The 12,839-nt window shown below is 38.8% G+C and overlaps 1 protein-coding gene across 1 annotated transcript in view; it reads left to right on the top strand.

Moving 5' to 3' along the window:
* The window catches only part of LOC134318276 (tight junction protein ZO-2), an 81,520-nt gene that overhangs the window by 36,425 nt on the left and 32,256 nt on the right, over positions 1-12,839 (top strand). Inside the window, exons 2-5 of the mRNA XM_062999112.1 lie at positions 2,602-2,655; positions 7,056-7,180; positions 8,689-8,791; positions 9,801-10,329. Of these exons, the coding sequence (XP_062855182.1) occupies positions 2,602-2,655; positions 7,056-7,180; positions 8,689-8,791; positions 9,801-10,329 (811 nt within the window). The remainder of the gene's footprint in view (positions 1-2,601; positions 2,656-7,055; positions 7,181-8,688; positions 8,792-9,800; positions 10,330-12,839) is intronic.

Genomic DNA, 12,839 nt, shown 5'->3' with positions numbered 1-12,839 from the left:
CAGCCGTGGTTTTATGTTTTTTGGATACAATCCGGGTTAGCACCCGAACATCCCTTTCAGACAGCTTCCTCTTGCGTCCACAGTTAATCCTGTTGGATGTGGTTTGTCCTTCTTGGTGGTATGCTGACATTACCCTGGATACCGTGGCTCTTGATACATCACAAAGACTTGCTGTCTTGGTCACAGATGCGCCAGCAAGACGTGCACCAACAATTTGTCCTCTTTTGAACTCTGGTATGTCACCCATAATGTTGTGTGCATTGCAATATTTTGAGCAAAACTGTGCTCTTACCCTGCTAATTGAACCTTCACACTCTGCTCTTACTGGTGCAATGTGCAATTAATGAAGATTGGCCACCAGACTGGTCCAATTTAGCCATGAAACCTCCCACACTAAAATGACAGGTGTTTCAGTTATTTTGTCCAACCACTGTATATATATATATATATCTTTAACAGTTACAGGTCTGCTTGCATTTATTACTCTAAAATACAATCTTATTTTGACTCATTGAATCAATGACTCATAGAATCAAACATCGAAAACGTTTTGACTATTCGAGACAGACTATTGTCAGAATGTTAACTGAATGCAATAAACGTTTGTAGAACGTTAGAAAGCTCATCTATTGTGCAGCCCTACAGTATCTGGTATCGTATTATACCAATGTTTAGTAGTGTAAATCTATATGGCACACAGTGTACAACTATATCTAAAGTACAGAATGTCGTCTTTAATACAAGAACATTTACATCTGAATTAAGTGAACCATAAAGAAATCACTGCTCTATTAAACTGATTGGATTTGAATTGTTGTAATTAGTATTTCCCAGTCAGTGTTTATAATGAATGTGACATTACCAGATGTTGGTATTCTTCTTTATTAGTCTCACATGAGCAGCCATAATTTGCTACAAGATTATACTTGGCAACGTTTTAGTTCTCTTAGATGTGTTTCAATGCACTATTGGTCTTTTTGCACCCATTATTGGTTAACGTGTTGGATAAGGTCTCAGCTGTGTCCCAATTCATCCCAGCTGTGTTTAGTGAGATTGAGTAATAGCTCTGTTCAGGCCACTGGAGTGTCTTTACACCATACTTGTCAAACCATGACTTTTATGGATCCTGCTTGTTTGCAAAATGGCCTTTTCCAAATTGTTGCTGATTTTATACAGTACACCTGCACTTAAAATTAAAACGGTTGTTTACAAATGGTGGAACAGAATATGCCTCAACACTGATCAGGATGAAGCGAGTGATAAAATGGAAATAGATACCATAAATTGACCAAATTCCTTACAGATAAGAATATTCTACAATTTGCTCTTAAATTCCATTTGAGATCCTAGATTCAAATTGAGAACATCTGCTGGCAACCTGTGTGGACTTTTTTTTTTTTTCTACCTCAAGGTCCACTAGTGTTTTGTGCATAAAGTCCTGGATCACATTTATTTTTTTGCATGATTGCCCTAATTTTTCTTCCACTTCTGACCGAGAAGAGCCATACCTCACACACATGCAGTAACCGATGAGTTCATATGGCACTTACTATTGTGTTTGTGAGTCACACACTGATCTCCATTATCCCTCATCTCTGTGCAGGCCCCAGTCAGCAAAGGTTGTAATTGCATCAGATTAGAGGAATTACCTCCAGCAATCCAACCCAAGGACGAGGCAATCATTGTCTGTGTAGGTGCCCGGCCTGCTGGTAGCAGAGCTAAGATTTGAACTCATACATTTCAGATGTCAGCCCTGGTGTGCTATCATGTTTTATTGCTGCACCACCCGAGCGCCCACAAATTTTACTTTGACAGGCAGTGTTTCTATAGGCAGCATTAACAATTCAGCAAAACTAGGCTGGCTTAGTCAAGATTTCCTTCTCTGTCCATCATTCTGGTGCAGCTTGATCTGTGTCCTACCTGTCCACTAAATATTGCCTAAGAAATCTACACAATTTAAGCAAATTAAGACCTAATCTACTTTCACAGGTCTTTTATTGATAAAAACGAGCTTTTATCACCATTCGGGCATTCTCGCTGCCTAACAGGGATCCAGATATAGCTGTAAGCTATAGATCTGAGCCAGGTAATCCACACTTGACTGACAGATGATTGTTCTGTTGCTAAATGTAATCAGCCAGTGTAGATAAAACACAGAACTGGTCAAGAGCATTAACAGCCAAACCCCCAGTTTTTAACCAAAATAGCAACATATTAAATTGTGTGTCTGTGAATTCTGTATGGCTTACCTGTTATTAATCAGCCCTGCATTAAAGTTGTTAAAGCGGACATTCTGCACTTTAACCTCACTATCATTGGTTCAGTTTACATGCATCTTGATGAAGCAGAGCAACAATAAAAAATACAAAATCAATTTACAGTTATTTACTGCACTGTATGTTCTGCAGTAGCTTTTGTAAAATAAGTTAGTTATCAAATACATTAAAAAAAACATTTGGTTGCTCTCATGAGACTCCAACCAATGGTCCAGCCTAATGCTAACGCACCCATGTGCTGCCACACGTATGTATTTGTATTTGGTGAATGATATTGTATTTAAATTCATTAACACCAGATTAACTGTAATGTGCTTCTCTATAGAGCTCAGGGATGGAGGAGACCGTGTGGGAGCAGTTCACTGTGACTCTACAGCGGGTAGGTTCCTACTTTACCTTTAATTAGAATAACGTACTGTTCTTATCCTTCTTATCCTTACAAATGTTTTAATGTTTATATATTTAAATGCTCAGTATGTACTTATTCTAACAATTTTTGTGCTAATTATTTAAGTACGTATTTGTAATAAGTGTTTTGATTAGCTGGCCATTTTCATTTTTATGTATGTTATATTTAACCCACCTCGACTTGAATAATAAAGATTAGCATTGGTTTATATGGTTGTGGCTTTTTGGCTGGAGGAGTTCAAGTAATATTTAAAGGTGTATCATGATATCATGACAGATACTGGCTTTTTTAACTTTGCATTGGCAACATTTATGATGGTTCTTTTCTTGTTTGGCTCAGAAAGCACAACATTCATTTGACGAGAAATAATCGGATAGACGAACTTGTCGGCGCACAGGACACATTTCCACTTTGCACTGTCCATCTCAGATGAGCTTGAAGTTTGTGGCATTTCTGGTTGTTGTTGAAATATAATCTCCACTAAGTTTAGTGAAATCTTAACTTTAATAATAATAATTGCACTGTAAAACCGTTCACCGTCAAGGTTTTTCCAGGGTATTTCCAAGCCTCTGTGGTAATATTTATTGCAGAGGCATGCCAGTGCCATCTGAGGGATTCAAATTCTAATTTATTTGTATAGCGTTTTTTATAATAGACATTGTCTCAAAGCAACTTTACAGAATTCAGGATAAACAGACCAGAACCCCTGTTGAGCAAGCCAAGGGTGACAGCACAAGAAAAATGTCCTTTAAAATTACAGGAAGAACCCTTGAGAGGAACCAGACTCAGCAGGGACCCCCATCCTCCTTGGGTGGCCTGGAGAATAATTTAAATGAATTAGATTTACACAATCTTACATACACAAAAATAATTGAAACTAAAAGTTTAGTTTAGTGAAAATAATAAATAAGCAATTTAACTATTTAAATAACTTCATTATTCAGTCTGTGATAAAGTCTATAGTTCTGGACATTTATGGTGCAACCTGTCAGGTTCCTGTTACAAAGCTTAAAGCTCATGGGTGTTCAGTCTTGGTTTCTGGCCTCGCCCTTTAAGCACAGAGAATTATCTGTATCTTCTAATAGATTTATCTTTAAATCTTTTAATGATGTTATGGCTTATAGATTGTAGCATTCAAATTCCTTGCAATTATTCATTAGGAAGCACTGTACTTAAACTGTTGGACTGTTACTTTTGCAAAGTGACGAACTTTGACCAATCTTAGCCTTCTGATAATGCTTATTTTATAAATAAAAATAATAGAATCAACTGTGAAAAGCTTCAAAAGAGGTGTTTTTGATCATTCTACAAACTACAAACTCTTAAGTTTTAAATTGCCTGTCTCAAGTTTTTTAGAATTTGTGTTGCAGGGATTAAATGAACAATTAGTGTATACTAATACTAACAATTAGTGTATAGTGTTACAAAAATCACTTGTGATGATGTATGATTGATCATAAGAGCAATACCCTTTATTGTGCTGTTTTTAATAAAATACCTTTAAATAACAATTCACAAATCACTGCTACCTGTTTTTGCTTGCTTTATCTATTGTCCCAACCTTCCCATCATGGAATTGTGGGTGTAGTTTTAACAGCAATATCAGTCATAATAAATCCTAAATAATAACACTAATGTTATATATATAAACTATTATATGTTTAATTAAGAATTTTTAATTAAAAAAACATTCAAAGTTAATTAAACCTTTTCTAAAAATGAATGCAAATCTGTTTTACTCCTTACTGTTTACACACTCGTATCAGCACACACGGACACACTCTCCAACTATTTCCTGCCATCCTGATGTATAAGCAGGAAATACATCCAGGAAATGGCTCAGTGTGTTGACATGCAGTGGGTGTGTTACATCAAGGGGGTCGTGTTTTATCTCAAGAGGAAAGATAAAGTTAAATAATGCAGTTTAAAGTTGGGTGAGGTCTGGACAGAGCAAAAAGCTGAGGAGTTCACAGAGCTTTTCCTCAGTACTTTTAAACCTTTATTTTTCTGGTTATTCTTAGCCTGCACTTGCTGTGCTTTCATCAGTTGCTCACTTTTACTTATTTTAATGATAAAAAAAAAAAGTATTTGAATAAGCACAATTTTCCTATGTATATGATGGAGATAACTGACAGAGGAACAGCAGGGTGATTGAGATCCCTTAGCCAGTTTCTACTGTGTCAGTTCTGAGGGAGAGAATGGTTCTAAAAATGGGATGGTAAAAAATATTTGGGACACTTATCAGGACAGGGTAAATTCAGTTGCTTGTGTTAACAGTTGTTTGATAACAGTTAAAAATAAGCTGCATTTAAATAATCTTGTTTGGGCAGCATCTACTCCCTGGTTGACGTGTCTTAAACTCATATTAACTTATATGTCAACTTAAATCTAGCAGCTGATAAATCATCTATAAAAGTTGCATCATTTCTTGATCAGCTCAACTGTTTGGTAGAGGCTCATTAAAAAAATACTGTCTGCACAAGTAAACAAAAATTAATTGTTGTTGGTATAGTTCCAAGAAACCTAGGATTTTTTTAATATTATTTTCTTGATGAGACCATGAACCATGGTTATAGAAACAATTTAGAGTACCCCATCAAAATACAGATGTTTTTTATTTTTGGAACTAGCATACCTAGCAGAAACAGTCACAGCTTGGGGGGTAAAATTCTAAAAATACAAATAAAAAGTTGGAAATATACAGAACTGAGGGATTTTAAGTGGACTTGAACCCAACAAACATTCTGTAATATACCTGAAGTGTACCAGATCCGAAAACCTAGCAGTGGGTTCAGTTTAAGGCACTTCTTTTTTATTAAAGGTGTTTGGTTGCAGCAATTACTTTCTTCATAAAAGTCATGAGCATGTTGAATAACCTTGCCACCCGATTTGTTACAAAATCTGTTGTTTTTGTACTTGTGTTGATTTGAAATTGTTTAGTGTGGAACATATTGAAGAACACAGATGAGTGTTGGTGAGGATACACTGTTTTTGTACTACAGCTGTATCATATCAAAAACCTTTAATCCCACACTCATGTTCTTGACTGAGTTAATTGGGCTTGGGAAGATTAGTTTTGGTCTGGTTGAGAGGAATAAGCAGTTTTTTGGCTGAGTTTCCTAGCTTGCATCACTGTAACTTGTTATTTTAGCAGACAGTGAGGATGTTTGCTGGTCCTTAGGCATTATGTGTGTGTGTGTGTGTGTGTGCACACTACCAGTGTGAGTGCTCGAGTGGCTGAGTGTTGGAGGTACAGACTGTGGAGCCAGACCCATCACAACCTTGATCAGGATGAAGTGGTTGATGAAAATGAACTAAAAACCACCACTTTAGTACCACAATGCGAGCCAAAATCATCACACTCTTGCCCCAGATTTGCTTGGCTAAGCATCACATACACTGGAAACACATTTAATTTCAGTTCTTTCATACGATTAATTATTTAAATTAAGCATATTAATTAATTCATTCATTCAATGCCATTTAACTTTGTGCCATGACCTTCTGATTTGTTAGTGAATAATGTTAACTGCAGCTGATGACGTCTCTGGGCTCATATAAACAGAAGTACTTTGACTGAACCCATTAAATAAAATGTCTTCTCTTGCCAAGGTCACCTTATGCTAAGGAAAATTTGTCCAGATGGTCAGATGTAACCCAAAAACTACCAAAAATGGTTTACGCTTATTAAGAAGCTGCTGGAACATGACCGACTTTGTCTACAGGCAAAGTAGCTTTACATAACCGTTTACATAACCATGACCATTTGAAACAGGGACACATTTATAAACCTGCTTCTGGTGGTCTCTGGATAAAAATCTGACCATTTGAACAAATTATGTGTCTGTAGAAAGTGACATTTCCCCCCCTAATTATGGTTTTTAAAAAGGTCAGTCAAATTAACCCTATTTGAACATGCAGAAAAGTTACAAGCTCTAGTCAGTCAATATCGGCAACAAGGGATTTTTCTACACCTAATTAATTGCAATATGTATAATTTTTGACCCAGCAGATTGTCAGAAAATCCACAAGAAGTGCATGAAAGCAAATCCTTTTGACAAGTGAGCATTTCAATCATAGACAAAGTTGCAATCATTACAATCCTGAGACATACACGTCCAGGCATAGATGTCTCTTGCAAGTGTATGTAAACGTTGCATTTCAACTGGAAGTCTTTAATTCCAGTTTAAACTTTTTACAGTTTAAGATAAATGTGATATTAGTGAATGAAGTCTGTGTGATGCTAAACTAGGGGATTATTTGATGTAAGGGGATTTTTTTCTAAAGTTTTGCCTAATATATTGTGACCTGCCTGTGATCCAAAGCTTTAGACTAAGACCAGTTTCCTCTTTTTTCCCTTGCTGTGTCAGGACTCCAAAATGGGCTTTGGGATCGCCGTGTCTGGTGGCAGAGACAACCCAAACGTGGACAGTGGCGAAACCTCCATCATCGTGTCTGATGTTCTTCAGGAAGGCCCAGCAGATGGCTTGTTGTTGTAAGTCTCTCTCACTCTTTCTCTCATTTTTGTAAACTGAAAACCAAAGGTGCACTTTTACTAATATATGAAAAATAAAGGTTTGCACATGGAACTTAAAAGATTACACACTGTGAATTGATTGGCTGTCAAATGTGATTGGACTATGTCTCCATCAACGTTAGTCTTACAGACGTAAATGAGAAGGTTTTTTTTAATGAAGTTCACCTTTTTCTTTATTACCATTGTTTTAGGTTTGACATTTAGGTTTGATTCTTTAGGCTTTTTTTTCTCTATTATTTACTCTATGTTAGGCTGTGTTTTTTGTGTTATGTGTTTGTTGGTCTATATAGTGCCTTCTATTTCTTTTAATTCAGGCTTTAAAAAAAAAAGTAATTGTCAATTAGTGCTTTTCATTTCTTCTCATTTTCATCTTCTTAGCTGCTTGATAGAAATGGGTCAGTTCTAGTATAAACCATTATGATTATTGTTATGATTACACTCAAACATTGTGTTTATGTAGGTCAGTTGGACTGCTTAAAATAAATGACCCTTGTGTGCACATGTGCAAATGGAAACTCTGTTACACCAGGTTGATCTGATTGTGGTTATTGTGAAATGTGGAATTCATAATGCATAAATTCACAAGTTGAAGACAAAACATTATTTTGGTAGAGAGTGAGGCACCCAGTGTTTCTCTGTGACGCCATACCCACCACAACCCTGATCAGGCTGAAGTGGTTGATGAAAATCACAATGTACCACAATGCAAGCCAAAATCATCACATTCCTCCCTAAATCTGCTTGGCTAAGAAATACATACACTGGAAACACATTCAATTTCAGTTCTGAATTAATTAATATAAATTCAAACCCTAGACAGAACATTGATATTAATCCAAAGCAGGTTTGAATTTAGTGGATGTGTGGAATTCTGTGGGGCGCAGTACACTATACAGTCAATAAAATGCGTTGCTACCCTAGCTCTCACTCACTATCATTCTAGCCGTCTAAAATAACAACGTGGTTAGAAAAGTATGTTTTTAATCTCTTTGTATGTTATTATTTTATCACAGTCCTTATCTAAATATTAAATGGTTTGTCAAATTACCTATAAATTATGCAGTTGCCCTTCAATTACACTTCAAGACACTTGTTTACTTACAGTTTTCAGACTAAAATGATTTTAGGATTACAATATCACAAATTACACTGTAAGTGTAAACAGACACATTATTTTTATGATCCTTTGAATATCCTGTTAGTAAGTTAGTATGCAAATTGTTTTGGGTGTTTTAAAATTAGCAATTTTTTTTTACACACATAAACCTACAGTAAATCAGTGTATTACTGGGACAGAGCATTACATCAGTATTTTATGCAGGTGGATTATTGTCATATACAATTTGTCAGGCTGCTCTAATAAACCTTTATACCAACTATAATACAAAGTGTAATCATTGTATTTGTTTGATCACAATCTTTATTTATACTTAAACCGTTGAATTACGTGTTGTGTTGTTTGGCAGTGAAAACGACCGGGTTATACAGGTCAACACCATCCCTATGGAGAACGTTCCTCATTCCTTTGCTGTGCAGCAGCTCCGAAAATGTGGAAAAGTGGCCAAAGTAGTAAGTTAACTAAAATTATTTACATGAATTTTGTTCCTTATAAGGACTCCAAGAGTGAATTCCAAGAAAAAACACATACACAATACCACCATCAGCCTGAAGTGTTAATGTAATGCAGGCTGTGCTCATGTTAGCATGCTGTTTACACACATTCTGACTCTACTGTCTGCACATTGTTGTGAAAGATTCTTTAGCACAGGCAACATTTTTGGTTTTTGGATAACAGGACCAGATGTGTTCCTCTGTTGTCATAGCTAATCTGCGTCAAGGTTGGATATATTGTGCTTTAAGCTTTACTGCTCACCACGACTGTAAAAAATCTTTTTTATAGTCTTGTAACTGTATTTATTCTCATCTCATCTGATCCCATTAACAAGGTTTTGCTGCCCTCACTGATTTTTTTGTGTGTCATTGTGGGTAAAATGTTGTGCAATTAAATCTTAGCAGCAGTTCAGTAGTTTCTGACCTAACTGGATCATGTGTTTTTTTCTTATTCTGACTATTCATATACCCATGACCCATGTTTGTATGATTTTATGTGTTGTGCTGCTGTCATGTGACTGACTGATAATTTTATGGATGAAACGATAAATGCATAGAGTTCATGCAGTTTGTTCTGAACATGTTCAGTGGGGTTGAGGTCAGCTTTGGGGTTGGGGTTGAGGGGCTTTATGCAGGCCACTGGAGTTACTCAATGGCAAACACATCAACTGTGTCTTCATGGAATTTAAAACAATTTAACATGTAGGTCCTTGGTGGCACGCTAGCCCACTACATTGAGTTCTATGTTTGAATCTGAGAGGTGCTATTGGCCAGGCATGTACACAGACAAGATTAGCTATGTATATAGGAATAGCCAAAGCCCTGCCATAGACTAGCATTCTGTCAAGGGTTTTCCAGATCCAGTGCAACCCTGACCAGAATTAAGCCATTGATGATAATAAAGTGGAAAAAATTAAATATAAAATGTTGTTTTTAGTGCTAGATTAATTCCTTTATTTTCTTACAGACAGTAAAAAGACCTCGCAAAGTTGCCGTCCTCAAGCGTCCTCCTTCCCCAGACAGGGACAGCCGTGACTACAACCTGTCCAGCTACTACCCCGATGACAACCGCAGCACACAGAGTGACCCGGACTCTGACTACCCCAGGGGCAACGGTGGCCTGGGATACCCGCGCCGCAGTGGTACCCTAGAGCCGGACTACCGGAGCCGGGGCCGCAGCACGGAGAGATTGGCGAGCCCTGAGAGAACCTACCAGAGGGACGGGAGCCGAGGACGGAGCCTGGATCGAAGCGTCAGCCCTGAGCCCCGCTACCAGCAGAGCCGTGGGTATGAAGGAGGAAACAGCCCTTCATCAGGCTACGATTCAAGGAGATACAACCCACGTTCAGAGGACCAGCTGATCCGAAGTTACAGTCGAGATCGCTTACAGGAGGACTCGCCATCGCCAATCAGGCGGCATGGCAGAAACCGAGACAACCTGGAGCCACTGGAGCCTCCCACCAATGTTATGCTTGTGAAGAACAGGCCAAATGAAGGTGAGACGAGTAAAATGATATGGATTCAGTTTTTGTGTAACTCACACAATTTATTGTTTGATCTCTACTTTTGATGTCTGTGAGGAGTTTTGCATGTATTCTTTGGGTTTGTGTGGATTTACTTTGGCTAGTCCTGTTTCTTTCCACGTATCAAAAACATGCAAAGTGTGCGGGGGGGGGGCAGCGTCCAAGGAAGGCATATACAGGGGTTGGACAAAATAACTGAAACAGCTGTCATTTTAGTGTGGGAGGTTTCATGGCTAAATTGGACCAGTCTGGTGGCCAATTTTCATTAATTGCACATTGCACCAGTAAGAGCAGAGTGTGAAGGTTCAATTAGCAGGGTAAGAGCACAGTTTTGCTCAAAATATTGCAATGCACACAACATTATGGGTGACATACCAGAGTTCAAAAGAGGACAAATTGTTGGTGCACGTCTTGCTGGCGCATCTGTGACCAAGACAGCAAGTCTTTGTGATGTATCAAGAGCCACGGTATCCAGGGTAATGTCAGCATACCACCAAGAAGGACAAACCACATCCAACAGGATTAACTGTGGACGCAAGAGGAAGCTGTCTGAAAGGGATGTTCGGGTGCTAACCCGGATTGTATCCAAAAAACATAAAACCACGGCTGCCCAAATCACGGCAGAATTAAATGTGCACCTCAGCTCTCCTGTTTCCACCAGAACTGTCCGTCGGGAGCTCCACAGGGTCAATATACACGGCCGGGCTGCTATAGCCAAACCTTTGGTCACTCGTGCCAATGCCAAACGTCGGTTTCAATGGTGCAAGGAGCGCAAATCTTGGGCTGTGGACAATGTGAAACATGTATTGTTCTCTGATGAGTCCACCTTTACTGTTTTCCCCACATCCGGGAGAGTTACGGTGTGGAGAAGCCCCAAAGAAGCGTACCACCCAGACTGTTGCATGCCCAGAGTGAAGCATGGGGGTGGATCAGTGATAGTTTGGGCTGCCATATCATGGCATTCCCTTGGCCCAATACTTGTGCTAGATGGGCGCGTCACTGCCAAGGACTACCGAACCATTCTGGAGGACCATGTGCATCCAATGGCGGTGCCGTGTATCAGGATGACAATGCACCAATACACACAGCAAGACTGGTGAAAGATTGGTTTGATGAACATGAAAGTGAAGTTGAACATCTCCCATGGCCTGCACAGTCACCAGATCTAAATATTATTGAGCCACTTTGGGGTGTTTTGGAGAAGCGAGTCAGGAAACGTTTTCCTCCACCAGCATCACGTAGTGACCTGGCCACTATCCTGCAAGAAGAATGGCTTAAAATCCCTCTGACCACTGTGCAGGACTTGTATATGTCATTTCCAAGACGAATTGACGCTGTATTGGCCGCAAAAGGAGGCCCTACACCATACTAATAAATTATTGTGGTCTAAAACCAGGTGTTTCAGTTATTTTGTCCAACCCCTGTATTTGCCTTACACACACTCCTTCTGACGTTTGCGTACAGAGAGCCACGCCCTCATCTCTGCCCTCCTCCACTTTCTCAACAGACGCCATAGGAAACCAAGGTCCTTACACAGCGTTGATAACCCCACCTCTTAGTCCAGTCTTTTCCATCCAGCAGACTGGAAGCCAATTGTGCATGCATGCTAGAGGGCGCCCAGCTGACCGTGCTGAGCTGAGATTCAAACCCCAGAGCTCAGAATCGCCCATCAAGCTCAGTGACTTTTAAACTGCCACTATCATATGATGCCCTTTACAACATGCCAGCTGGTCATGGTCTCCGGATCATTCTAACCAGCTTTAGGTGCTCTTATTGCAAAAGTGAAAATGAATTTGAGCAACAACGGCTCAGCATGGTAGGCAACACAAACTCAGAACTAAACACATTGTGTGCTGAAGCATGCAGCACTAAAAACACACACTCACTACCAAGTTCTAAACTGTCTTTTAAAATTAAATTAAATTAAAACTGTAAGACATGATGGAAAAGAAATACTTTTCTTGTGCTGTTTTTAATAGCTTAAGCGAGTTACATCTAAATGCTAAATGGAAATCTTGATGCTGCAACATACACCGCCATTCTTGATCATTGTTTGGGGAAGGTCTTTTCCTGTTTTAGTATAGCAGTGCCCTTATTTGAGACATACGGCATTTTAGCACTTATGGTTTTGAAATAACAGTTTTAGCAAGCCAATATTAATGTGACATTTTAGATTTCACATATTTTCCTTTGAGTTGGATCAGGTGTTTGAGCAGAGAAAGTGCTGATCAGTGCAGAGGTGTGACCATGCAGAGATTAGCACAGCTGTTTATTCATGAGCACCAGTTCTATTAAAATACATCTGCAAAGTCTTCCTTTCAGTTTTCCTTTCCTTATTCTTCTGATCTGGATGAAGATTTCTTTAGCTGGCCTAGAGTTTTATGGCCAGTCAGGAAGAGATCACATCTTGTGATTTTGCTTATACCGCCTCGTCTCCTCTCATCTTTTAACCAGCTCATCACAGCATGTAGCCCCGCTGTGTC

This window comes from Trichomycterus rosablanca, chromosome 7 (assembly GCF_030014385.1).
Source record: "Trichomycterus rosablanca isolate fTriRos1 chromosome 7, fTriRos1.hap1, whole genome shotgun sequence".
Taxonomy (NCBI): domain Eukaryota; kingdom Metazoa; phylum Chordata; class Actinopteri; order Siluriformes; family Trichomycteridae; genus Trichomycterus; species Trichomycterus rosablanca.
Note: the sequence above shows the minus strand (reverse complement) of the source record. Positions and strands in the feature narration are given on the sequence as shown.